Source organism: Ornithodoros turicata, chromosome 1 (genome assembly GCF_037126465.1).
Source record: "Ornithodoros turicata isolate Travis chromosome 1, ASM3712646v1, whole genome shotgun sequence".
Lineage (NCBI taxonomy): Eukaryota > Metazoa > Arthropoda > Arachnida > Ixodida > Argasidae > Ornithodoros > Ornithodoros turicata.
In genome coordinates, this window is record NC_088201.1 from 138084951 (window position 1) to 138097281 (window position 12331).

Consider the following 12331-nt stretch of genomic DNA (forward strand, 5'->3'; position numbering starts at 1 on the left):
CGATATCGTGCCTATTTTAGGTGCGATCTACCTTGCTCGGACAGGATTGTTGACTCCAACACGCTATCAACGCTGATTGTCATCTACACATGTAACCTTCTGCCAATGCCTGGATAACATGACTTCCGGTTCAGTCGTCAGCTCCGGTTGCAGACAAAACATTTAAAAGCGCCGGTACCTCGCTCCGCTCTGCAGTCCTGTGGGGAGCACCATTGTCTGTACCACTCACGATATCGTGCCTATTTTAGGCGCGATCTACCTAGCTGGGACAGGATTGTTGACTCCAACACGCTATCAACGCTGATTGTCACCTACACATGTAACCTTCTGCCAATCCCTGGAAAACATGACTTCAGGTTCAGTCGTCAGCTCCGGTCGCAGACAAAACATTTAAAAGCGCCGGGACCTCGCTCCGCGCTGCAGTCCTGTGGGGAGCACCATTGTCTGTACCACTCATGATATCGTGCCTATTTTAGGTGTGATCTATCTAGCTGGGACAGGATTGTCGACTCCAGCACGCTATCAACACTGCTTGTCATCTACACATGTAACCTTCTGCCAATCCCTGGATAACATGACTTCCGGTTCAGTCGTCAGCTCCGGTCGCAGACAAAACATTTAAAAGCGCCGGGACCTCGCTCCGCTCTGCAGTCCTGTGGGGAGCACCATTGTCTGTACCACTCATGATATCGTGCCCCTTTTAGGTGCGATCTACCTAGCTGGGACAGGATTGTTGACTCCAACACGCTATCAACACTGATTGTCATCTACACATGTAATCTTGTGCCAGTCCCTGGATAACATGACTTCCGGTTCAGTCGTCAGCTCCGGTCGCAGACAAAACATTTAAAAGCGCCGGGACCTGGCTCCGCTCTGCAGTCCTGTGGGGAGCACCATTGTCTGTACCACTCATGATATCGTGCCTATTTTAGGTAAGAAAAGGGACATATCTTTGTATCCATTATAGTTATTGTACCCCCCCCCCCACTGGACTGCACTACCTTTTTGCGCACGATCTCTAATTTTGATATGTGCCTACCTTGTATAAATAATGTCAACAAGGACAATGATACTATTACATGTCCCAACTGTTCAAACAGTTACCATTTGGGCAAATGCTCAGACTTAATGAGAACTAAACTTAAAGGAGCTCGGAAAGCACTTTAATCACTACCATTTTTCAGACCATCACAACCAAGCAGTTCGTAAGCTTATTAAAACGAAGTAATTCTATCAACAGGAGCACAAATATCGCAGAATTCGATTTTGAAAATCTTGACCATGCGCAACAGTGGCAATGCCCGGAACGAGCCGTCGAGCCGCTTGTGTCATTTTGACGTCAGAGAAGTGGAGCCCCTGATTGGTTTCGAAGAACGTCGTCTGCTATTTTTCACTCGGAATCCCGCCGCAACTGTGGAAGAGGTTTCTTTTTGCTTTTTCTTTGTTTTATCAGATACAGTGAACGAAGATTGGTCTACAGACACTGTTCATGGTTAGGCCGTAAGATTGTGAAGGCCATCCTTATTGAACTCCCCGAGCAATGTCACCCAAAAATCGATCAACCTCTCCCCGCTCGATCCTGCTTTCACTAAGGCGACCTTCCGGAGTAGGTGGACTATGAAAATAAACTTCAGATGCCCGTTGAACGCTGTTCTGTCAGTGTCTGTGTTTTGTATGATGTTCGTTATCGTGGTGACTGTTTCTTGTTGTGTTGTTGGTGGCAATACGTATAAACACAGTGCAGCACTAAGCACTGCTTCAGTTCACGCCTCAAAATGATCGCTGTATTGCTATGATTACTAATTCCGTTCGCTATGTCACTATATCAATATTCGCTATTATCACTAATTCGCTATGATCACTAGTGCCCGTCACTTCGACTAGCAACTTTGTTAGCCATTCAGTTAATTCCTTATTCAGCTGGAGCAGTGTTCTTGCCCATACGTTGTCAGATACAATCCAGTGAAATCTATCACAATACGCCGTCGCCGGCACATAGTGGCATCAGGAGTTGAACATTCATTGCATGAGTTACACACCAACATAGCCAAGCAGTGTCGTAAGACGACCATAATTTATGGTCAACTTAACTTACCAATCATCGAGCTAAACGAGAATTGGCCGATGCAGACTACAAATGTGTACGACGCAGACACGCAAGTTTGAGTTCATCCGTGCTCGGCGCCTTTTGTTTTGTCACCATAAAGTGCATCAGTTTTATTCACCATATAGTGACCGACAACGCCGGTTAAGTTTGCGTCCACCGACATATCAGCCTGCACTGAAATAACACGTGACTAGCGTAAATTTTAGCTGACTCAGCTGCATGACCCAGCCATAATATTGCAAGCACACAACTAACTAACCAACATGCCGCCCTGCTAAGCCAAATGGCTGCTAAAACATGTCTTTCGTTCGCTAAAACGACTTGGACACATTGAGAAAACCCCTGAATTTGAGTGGTTAAATAGTGATGTTCTTAATCGCGACATATATTCTTCCGAAGCAGCATTTCCCTTGGTTTTCCTTGTTTCCAGAACATTAATTTCGAGAACGGGGGTTTCACGGCCAGGAATATCGAGGTCCCCCCTTATTCATGGCTTGACCTGAAGAAAGCAGGGGGAAAGAAAACGGAAAGAAAGAAAAGAAAACCAGTCAGCACTGACCCGGATAGAAGCGCGGTTGCCGCTTTCAACATTTATTACGTCACCAATGACGTTTTTTTCATTCTCCTCCTCGTTTGACCCGGAGGAGTGAGTCGTGTGGGAACGCGCACCGCGATGTTCAATTGTCTTTTTTTCTACAAAAAATATCGCGTACAGAGAAAATTTTCGTGGTAGTCATCAAGTCGAGTTACCTGCTTGCACAACGCGTTCGGAACGGAACATTTTTTAGATGGCTTCCAGGGCTCCTTTAAAGGGACTATCGCATCCGGGAACGTATGTATGGTATCGATAGGGTAATGTTCGTCACCGCTTCAGAGTCAACTTTGCCAAATTTCTCTTCCGAAAACAGCTTACATATTAAGTAAACGAGTTTTAAAGGTCCGCCTTCCATCTGCAGCCAACGCGATGATGACGTAAGCCAGGCACACGAATTGGAGCGCAGCGCAAGGCGATTGTCTCCGAGATCGTCTGCTTGGCGTTCGCATCGCACTATAATAAGTGAAAAGTCCTCGGTAAATACGGCTGACTTTCGCTTACCAGTGTGAGTGCAGACGTAACCATGTTACGTGAAACACGGCGTTACGCTCCTGGCTGTACGAACACGTTCAATGTTAACCAGAAACAACATTCCGCGAGCCGGTAACAGAGAAGACGCCGTCCCCTAGCATTCCGCCTCGCCCGCCCGCCTGTCGGTCGGTTGCCAAGGCTATCAAGGTCCCTCCCGCCGCTCCGTGATTGGTATTCTCCATGTCAAAGGGTGCGCAGTGATTGGCCTCATCCGTGTGATGTTTCCAGAGAGGGAATCCCGGAATGCGTCGTCTGCTCTTGCCAAGTTTTATGTCAAACTACACAGGAACAACGCTGCCAATTCGCGTTCGGGTTTTCGGCGTTATTATCAGTGATAAACGCGGAGTAAAAAAGCACTACAGTTTCGGAATCGACCGGGACAGATGCGATAGTCCCTTTAAACTTAGGCACCTCACCCTTCATTTTGACACACACGCGAACAGGACTCTCGAATTTGCGGAAGCTCTCGAGACAAATTATGTATAGTATCTGTTTTTCCTCAGGAAACGAACGCCATTGTGAGTTCGGTCGTATTGTGGTCTCGGGCACCGTAAGAGCTTTTTTTCCTTACACTTCTCAATTTTTTTGCATTTTCAAGCGTCATGCTCACTGTCCGTTGTGGGATATACGAGCAACAAACAAATAATTATATATCGTTACCTTATGCCGCGAGACAATTGAGTCTGAAAATGAGTGACGCCACAGGAATGCTTTGGTGTGTATCTTGGCACAAGCTTGGCAGAACGTAGGCTGGCCAACGCTTGGCAAACCATTGGCCAAGGTACAGATCCGTATCAAGAAACGAGCTTGTTGGCCGATGATGTACCAAGCAAGGCCAGGTAGGCCAGCCTAACTATAGCCTAGATTGGCCCAACCTTTGTTTTTTGCTTGGGTAGCTTGTGCTGACAACGTGTCAAAACTTTTATTTGGAGCGGCTCCCTCTAGTTGAGACTCCGCTTTGTTCAAACAAATCTTCGGCCCCTCGAGTCTGAATTAATCAGATTGCACTGCATCTGCCCAAATTTAAAAAATAGAGAGCAGTTCCAACCCATGCAGGACACTACATGTGTAACGTGAACTTTTCTTTTTCCCTTTTTAGAGTTTTTGCCTTTCATGTTCTGCTGTGTGCTGCAGATGCTATGCCACCGACATAAAGAAAGCCCGTTTAGTGGTTCCACATGGACATGTAACGTTGAGATGTCATCATCCTCAGCCAACCGGTGCACCTGATATCGAACACCGTCCTTATGTGGCTACGCTGCTGATGGTAGCTGACAGGCCACCACTAGCTGCACAGGCATCTAACAGCATGGCCATGACTGTCAGACTCGTAGTAACTAGGTCGCTTTGTTTAGCTGACCATGTTTCTTTCATCACGGTGGCATTGGCTGAGGCCTTTGACAAGTTTGATCTTTTTTCTGAACTTCCCCTCACCATGGCCTGGTTTCACCAACTTTGAGCCTAGATTAAGGGTTGCAAAAACTTGAAGTCAGCACTTAATTATTTTTTACAAACTTTAATTGGTGGCGTGATGAACATTTCAGTCACAATAACTCCCTTTAGCGAAGAAGGGTTAAACGTTAAATTCGAGTTAAGGGACCGTTATTCTTAGTTTAAATGTTAAATAATGTTAAATGTTAATTGGTACTGGTGAAACAAGACATGTGCGTGTAAAATAAATTACCATTAAGTGTAGTGCCATTCCTTACACTAACGTTGCATGATGATGTCCCTCATTCCTCTGGGAAGTTTCTTTCACAGGCTGAGGCCAAGAATCACCACTTTTCTGCCACACAGAACAAGGACACACGTGGCACCAACTGAACCTACGCAGGGGAACATAAGTAACGTAAGAAGACAAGCAGAAAGGACATTGCCCTATTTTGGATAGTTTCAAACACGTTCAGGCAGCTGGGCCGTAACTAGGATTCAGATCTTTTGGCATTGTCATTTGGCAAAAAATCAGGCGGCATCCACCTGAACACTCAATCTCGGGGGAAAATCTGGAGTTTCTCGGATGTTCTCTGAAACTCATCTCCGAAAAAAAAAAATCAACACTTTCCAGGTAATTATACCTATGGCAAGTGCACCTGACCACTGTCAAATGCCTTAATCCGTGATGTGTCATCACCCACTCCCCCCCACCAACAGGATTTCTTTCTGTACAGGGCGATTCACAATATATAACAGTATTACACAACACAGATGAAAAAAATAGTGTGCTCGCAGACTACTAGTGCGGTGCGTCACCTGGTGCGTGCCGCTCCCAGAGCACCCTAGTCATAACGCAGACTGCAAGAACTAGGTTGCTTGAGTGCTGTACATATGAAAAGACGAGAACGTACTGACGCAATGGAGTACAGTGCAATCTTTTTAATTAGAACTCGAAAGGGAAACAAAAATGTCGTTGAATGAAGTGGAGTTTAAACTAAAGGGAGCCACTCTGAATGAGCGCTTGATGTGTTGGCAGCACAACTCAGCTGACAACGTCGGAGATGCTAGGACTTGCTGCACATTTGTGGTTAGGCGATGGCGGAAATACGAGGGGTGTTCAAGTGAAACCGGAACTTTCCGTCTCCTGAATGTACAAATGACTCGCGCTACTTCTTTTTCGTCATTTTCACGGGCGACAGGCCTCCGCATTCACCACGTGGTGGTCCAAAGTTTGTGCAGAACAGAACACACGTGCAGGACAAGATGGCCGACAACGAGGTGAGCGTGCACATCGAACAGCGAATTGTCATGAAGTTTCTCGTGAATGAAGGCGTAAAGTCATCTGAGATTCACAGAAGACTGCAGGCTCAGTACGGCCACGACACACTTAGCCGCAGCAAAGCATTTGAGTGGTGCAAATGGTTCCGACACGGCCGTACATCAGTGCAGGCCGATCCCAACCGGGGCGGCTCAGAGCCCAGTGTCAGAGTTCCCGAGAACATCCAGCTTGTGGAGCGCCTGATCCTAAACGACCGACGGATAACATGTCTCGAACTGGCTCGAAAGGCTGACCTTACTGTGGGAACGTTGAACAGTATAAGCAGCAGGACCGTCGCTTCTGAGCTGATGCGTAGTCGTGCAGGGTCCTACAGTCTTGTTTAAATAAACTGGTGTGCACGTTCATATAGGTTTGAATTACGGGGGGTTGTTTCCGCCACTGAAGTACACGTGGCTTTGCCGGGACTTGAGCACCAGCTCAAACTAAGAGATTTCAAGTTAACAGGATTGTATTTCATTTCTGCACACCTATGTCCGCCTACACACGAATTATCCTGTGTGTCGGTGAACATCTCGCGTGTCTGTAACAGGTCCTGTATCGTTTTTTTTTTTCCAAGCGCGAAGGTTAGTCTTTGGAGCCGGGATTCTGTTCCGGGAGCCGGGGTTCTGTGGCGTTGTATCACTCACTACAACTTTCTTATTGTCCTTTTGGCTCTAATCCTTCTAATCAGAAAAATGACTAAATAATTACAAAACAAAAATATTTTTCACGTGCTCACACCACTAGTAACACTATGCGTGCGATGAACCCTTTTTTGTTTGTAAGCTTTGCCTTATTTTTCGTGGAACACCCTGTATCTGCACACACTTGACGGAAGAAAAGCTATGTGTGGCTACATACGATCACCGAGGCCTTTACAAAGGCATGGGCACCATTTTGGACAATGTGATGCTAGCTTTCTTGCAGCAACTACAGACGTGGCGTTATTTCTTAGTTATGCTTCTTGTTTTGCTCTGTAGTACCCTGGCAGCAGTCACTACAACAGCAGAATGCAAGTATGAGCCGATGTGAAAGACGAAATCACAGTTTCACACAACACCATTGTCATCGAAGCTAGCATGCATAGTGGAACATATAACTGTACATGAAATAAATAACGCTATTCATCTTGAAGCAGCAAAAAGGACATGGACACTAAGCAGAAGGACTGCTTTATTTACAACTGATAGAAGAGTATGACACGGCATGTTTTTTTAACACTTACTTGCATCTGTTAAAACTTGTTCAAGGCACTGACAGGTTGTTGTTGAAAGGAGGAAGTCGCTGAAAAGGTAAGCCAGTTGGCAGAGTTGGTAAAGCCCTGGACCAGCAATCCAGAAGCTCTGAGTCCTACAGCTGGCTAACCTTTTCAGCGACTTCCTTCTTTCAGTGTTCCATCTCTCCAGAAATTAGCGCAATCAATGTACAGCTTACACATCTTTCTTCACTGGCAACTTGTCTTAGAAAGATCAGTTGTAAGTAAAGTTGTTGTTTTGTTTAGTCATTGTCTATGCCCTTTTTGCTGCTTCAAGATGGACTGTTGATACCAAGTACCCCACGTCGCTAGTCTAGGATATAATACTACTGATGCAGAACATCAGAGAATCATACATGCCATCCATCTCCTAGTTCACAATGTATGCGGTTCTGTTTAATTCCTGGCAGAAAACAGAAATCGTAAGTAAGCCAAAGTACATTTCGAAACAACACTAAAATTTTCTTGGACATCCTACAAACATCAAAAACAGTATCCAGCAAGTGGCACCGTATCAAAATGACAATGCTGGTCACAGAACTAGTCTACTGGATGCACTAAGGATTAATTGATTAATGTAGGGGTAATTATTTCTTTATTCCGTAACCTTTAAAGCCAGAAGTAGCATGGTGAAATATTACACAAAGGACTCGGCGACTGAATGGCCTGCCAAAAAAATGCTCACCTGTCTGTGGGTGAACATGAACGAATACACGGATTCCCTCCAAAAGTTCCTTGGCGGAATTTTCAGCTAAGCGCACGAAGACATCCCCCAGTTCAGATCCATACTAAGAAAATGTCTGAGTTTGGGCAAAGTAGAACGGTCGACACAGAGGGTATGAAACCGATGAAATAGCATAAATGCAGTCGAGCTGAGTTTATGCTATTTTATCATCTGCACAGTCGCCATCCCTTTATACTGCACAGTGAATAAATTAGGGTGATGTACGGCACGCAGTACAAGTGAAACAAATTTACCCTCATCACCACGCATATTCGTTTTATCCTATGCTTAGGGTTTCGTGTTTCCGGTCTTCATAAAAAAACACCGAAAAACAAACGCCGGGTAAATTCTCCCTCATTCGGTTTTAATCAAAAAGACACCGAATACAGAGGGACATTCCAGGACATGACAGAGATAAACCGCTGCACATGCCCTGCAAGTTGTTGGTGCAGATCAGAAAACCATACAGAAATGCGATGGTTGTGAAAAATGTCAGTTTACTTCTTCGTTAGCCGTAAAACGCCACCGGAGTGAGCAATGCCGTGTTGAACCAGGATTTCTATTCGCCGATAACTGTCGGGAAAACCAGGTACACGCCAGAAAAAACACCGAAAAACGCCGATTTCATTTAGTGAAAATCAATAAACATGAAAAAACATACGAATCAACCCAAAAATAAAAACCGAAAACGCGGAATGTTCTCCACGGTTGTTCTTAACGTGCTTGCTCGAGGGAAGCCACCTGATCTAGGAGTTATCACATATAAAACGAGTACAGATTGGGCAAACGATGCAGTGTGACAACAAGAAATACTGTAATACTATCACGGACGATGTTGACAGATCAAGCGTTGTTTCGTATTATGTCACTCACGGACGATCTCGAACTGGCACTGTTGACGAAAGACTGCATATGCATTTGGACTTGCAACGTTCTGAATGCAGTTGTAGGAGGGCAGCGATTCACTTGGCAGGAATACTGTGTCAACTGCTAAATTTTCAAAAACGCTTAAACTAGTTGTTCCGCGCGATTCTCATGGTGTCCGCCATGCAGGCCTCATTGTAGCCAGACCCAGATGTCGTTCTGCCAAGTTCACACGCACCTAGCCCTAGCGCCACTGCAGTAGTTTCGCCAAGCGGCCGCCGCGCGTTTGTGGCGCTGAATACGGGACCCTCGGCAGACGACGCATGCTATGCGGAAACCGTTGCTGCCGTCATTCGCGTTTGGTTTTTACTATTTTTCACGCAGTGGACAGTGTTTGTCTCCAGTGCATGGTTTGTGCTTGGTGCAGACGTGATGGTGTACTGCACCGTCCCGCTTTGCAAGCCGAAGAAAGCAGTGTCGAACACAAGTATTTCATTCCACGAGTTCCACTCAAATGCTGTCTTACTGGAGAAGTGGCTCGAAATATATCGCGGCGTCCTGACAGAAGTAACTTCATTGCGAATTGCGATTGTTTCATTTCATATAGGGTGCACTTTTTGGATGGCAGTGTGTACCATAAATAGTTTTATCTAATATAGCTGAGTACCTTTTACGCATCTCTCTCTGAAAAAAAAAAAAAAAAGAACGAATAATGAACCGTGGCCTCCGACCAGGGGTGGACATAAATGCGCTTTTTGAGTATTTAAATATAAATACAACATATTTTGTTGAAAGGGGTGTTTAAATACTCTTCATAAATACGTTTCGAGTATTTAAGTATAAAATATACAGTATTTAAATGCCGTAACTAGTACCATAAATACTGTGATGAAGATGTCATCTGGAATTACAGAAGTAACGATGAACATAACAAGTCAGCAAGGAAAAATAACATTTATTTGTGAGATTATCACGGTAAATTTAATATTAGAAGTTTTTGACTGCATCACTTAGGATTCTTTTGTTCGGCCGTACAATCAGATTCGCAGAGGAGAACAGCATCTTCACTGGTGCCGATGAGCAAAGGCTTGCATTAAATTTGAAGAAGATGCTTCGTACAACAAAGTAATCAGCCGCGACCATTGTCTGCAACAACGGCGAAAAACTCTCCATCTAAAATCGTTTTTCGCCTGCATGCTAGCTCGAACTCTGCGTGTTCTCGACATTTCAAGCCCGAAGACCTTAGCATCGGCGCAAAGCGCAAAATTCTCGGACGTGGTACCCTGGCTACGGTACCTACGTTTAGTGATCACGAAGTTTACACAGCCTTGCATCTCCCAGGAGTGCAAAACGAACACAAAAAAGGCACCAAAAGGTAGCGTCGCAGAAAAGCCACCATCAAGAAAAATTCTCAGAGTGGCTTCTATCCGAACAGCATAATAAAGGTTAGCAGAGCACTGTAATGGCAAACTGCAAAAGCAGAAAAAAAAGTGTAAAAGTAAAATAAAAAGGGACCAATAAGTAGGAAAACAAAACAAGCAACTGCTGATTTAAAACTGAAGTGCTTGCTTATACAACAAATTCTGTTGGACGTCGTAACAGGTGTCAGTCATCTCTTTGCCAGGAACAGTTTCTTCGTACGGTCGCATTCACCCATTCTCTGTAACTGCCCTGTATGTTAACACGGAACGCCTCTCACGTGAAACGTGAAGTCTGAACGCGCTTGCGTCTGACAATCATAAACGCATGCTAACTGGCCCAACACACAAGGTGCTGCTGCCAAGTTTATGTGTACGATGTACGGCACATAGTGCGCGAGTTTCACAGTTTACATGCCACCTACGCTTCAGAGCACAGCCTATTTCTGAGTATTTAGTTTCAGAGCTCTTAGCTCTACATGAACAGAGAACCTGCGACAATACACAAACATGTACGCACGAAGAATTTACCACAAAGACCACTCATATTGCACACAGCTGAGCTACAACAAACGCTCTTCTGGGTCCCGCAAGTGGCGCCCCTGGCGGGCGCTCCGCGCGTAAATACGGCACTTCCGCTCCTCAAGGCGCGGACGGAAGTCCCATAGGCGAACGGGCGAGTGCTATGGTCGTGTATTATAGAGATGGTCGTGGTTTGATGTCCGCAGGGACCCCACGATTTTGTTTGCCATGGAGACTTTTTTTTAGTTTGGTAACGGGAGAACACAGATTTCGCATTTCAAAACGAAAGTTTACCCCACTTCATTTTCTGTGATAAACTACATGGTCTTGTTTATCCTTGCTTTGGAATATTCCAACGTTCCTTCTAAACAGTCTCTTGCGGGAGCAGCTAATCCTAACCGTGCACATCAGTATAAAGATGGTGCAGGTATACCCGCGGTACCCGCATGTACCCGCGAACGTTTGTTGTTTGCGGGTACACATTTCCGTGTCATCGCGGGTTGCATGTAAGGTGGGGAGAGCGCACGGCCTCCGCGTAGTACGCGGGTTTGCCCGCAATACCCGCAAGCGTAAAACCAACCTGTTGGATTTTGGTGTATGACCCGAGTCATTGCGAACATTTGGCTCAAAATACTTTCCAAGGCGTTCCATATCCAATTCATCATCTTAAAATAAAGTCGTGGCTGTTTGCCACTGTGAGATTGTACAACCAGACGGACTCAGCCAAATAGCTCACACGGACGCACACAGAATCGGCACGCAAGGATCAGATAACGCGAGCAGACAGGCATCTGGTATTTTGAACACCTGTGGTCGCTCTTGGCGCGCTCTCAGGTTTCCGGACGGCCGAGGAGAGAATCAGCGTCTCGGCCTCGAGGTACTAAGCACGATCGAGCCATATATGCACTCTTGAAGCAAATTGTTAAAGTACTGTTCCCCTGCCTCAACCGCAGTCGACCATGAGCCTTAGCCAGCCATTCAGCCACAACAGCAAGCCCTTTTGAAGCCTTATCATCGCCTTGCCAATCATTTGATCTACACGCCAAGCCCCGCCGCCACGCCATGCAAGGTATTGTTTGGGAACAGTTAGACGCTGCTACAATGTCGCGCTTCAGTGTAGAACTTCTCAGAGAAGAACTGGAAGCACGGCAGTTGGACAGTGCCGGTCCGAAGGATGCACTCGTGCAACGTTCGATGACAAATATTAATGCGCAACGTCCCCAAGAACACTGTCATCCCAGGGCTATCCTAAGGTTGTCAGATGGGGACAGGTATGGCATCCCTAGGATGTCAAAATCTGATCCTCAGAATGTCATAATACTGCCACTTTGGCATACGAGATGACGTCCCCGAGGCTGTCCCTCGCCCGTCTTCAGGGACCAATTTAGGACACTTTAAGTACACATGGGGGACAATGCTATTTCCCCCAATTTCCTGCTTTGATTTGTTTTATTTTGCTATTGCTGGCACCCACATCCGCCAAGTGCTCACAGAAGTCACATCAAATTGCAATGACACCAAAGCTATAGCAGCATTTTTATTGTTCCTGTGAGAAACAAATCC

At 45.7% G+C, this 12331-nt stretch overlaps 1 protein-coding gene across 1 annotated transcript; it reads left to right on the plus strand.

Moving 5' to 3' along the window:
• The first annotated feature begins 5930 nt into the window (after positions 1–5930).
• LOC135385828 (protein GVQW3-like) lies at positions 5931–6329 on the plus strand. Its single transcript, XM_064615367.1, has one exon. The coding sequence runs from the start codon at positions 5931–5933 to the stop codon at positions 6327–6329; it is 399 nt and encodes a 132-aa protein (XP_064471437.1).
• The last annotated feature ends 6002 nt before the right edge of the window (positions 6330–12331 follow it).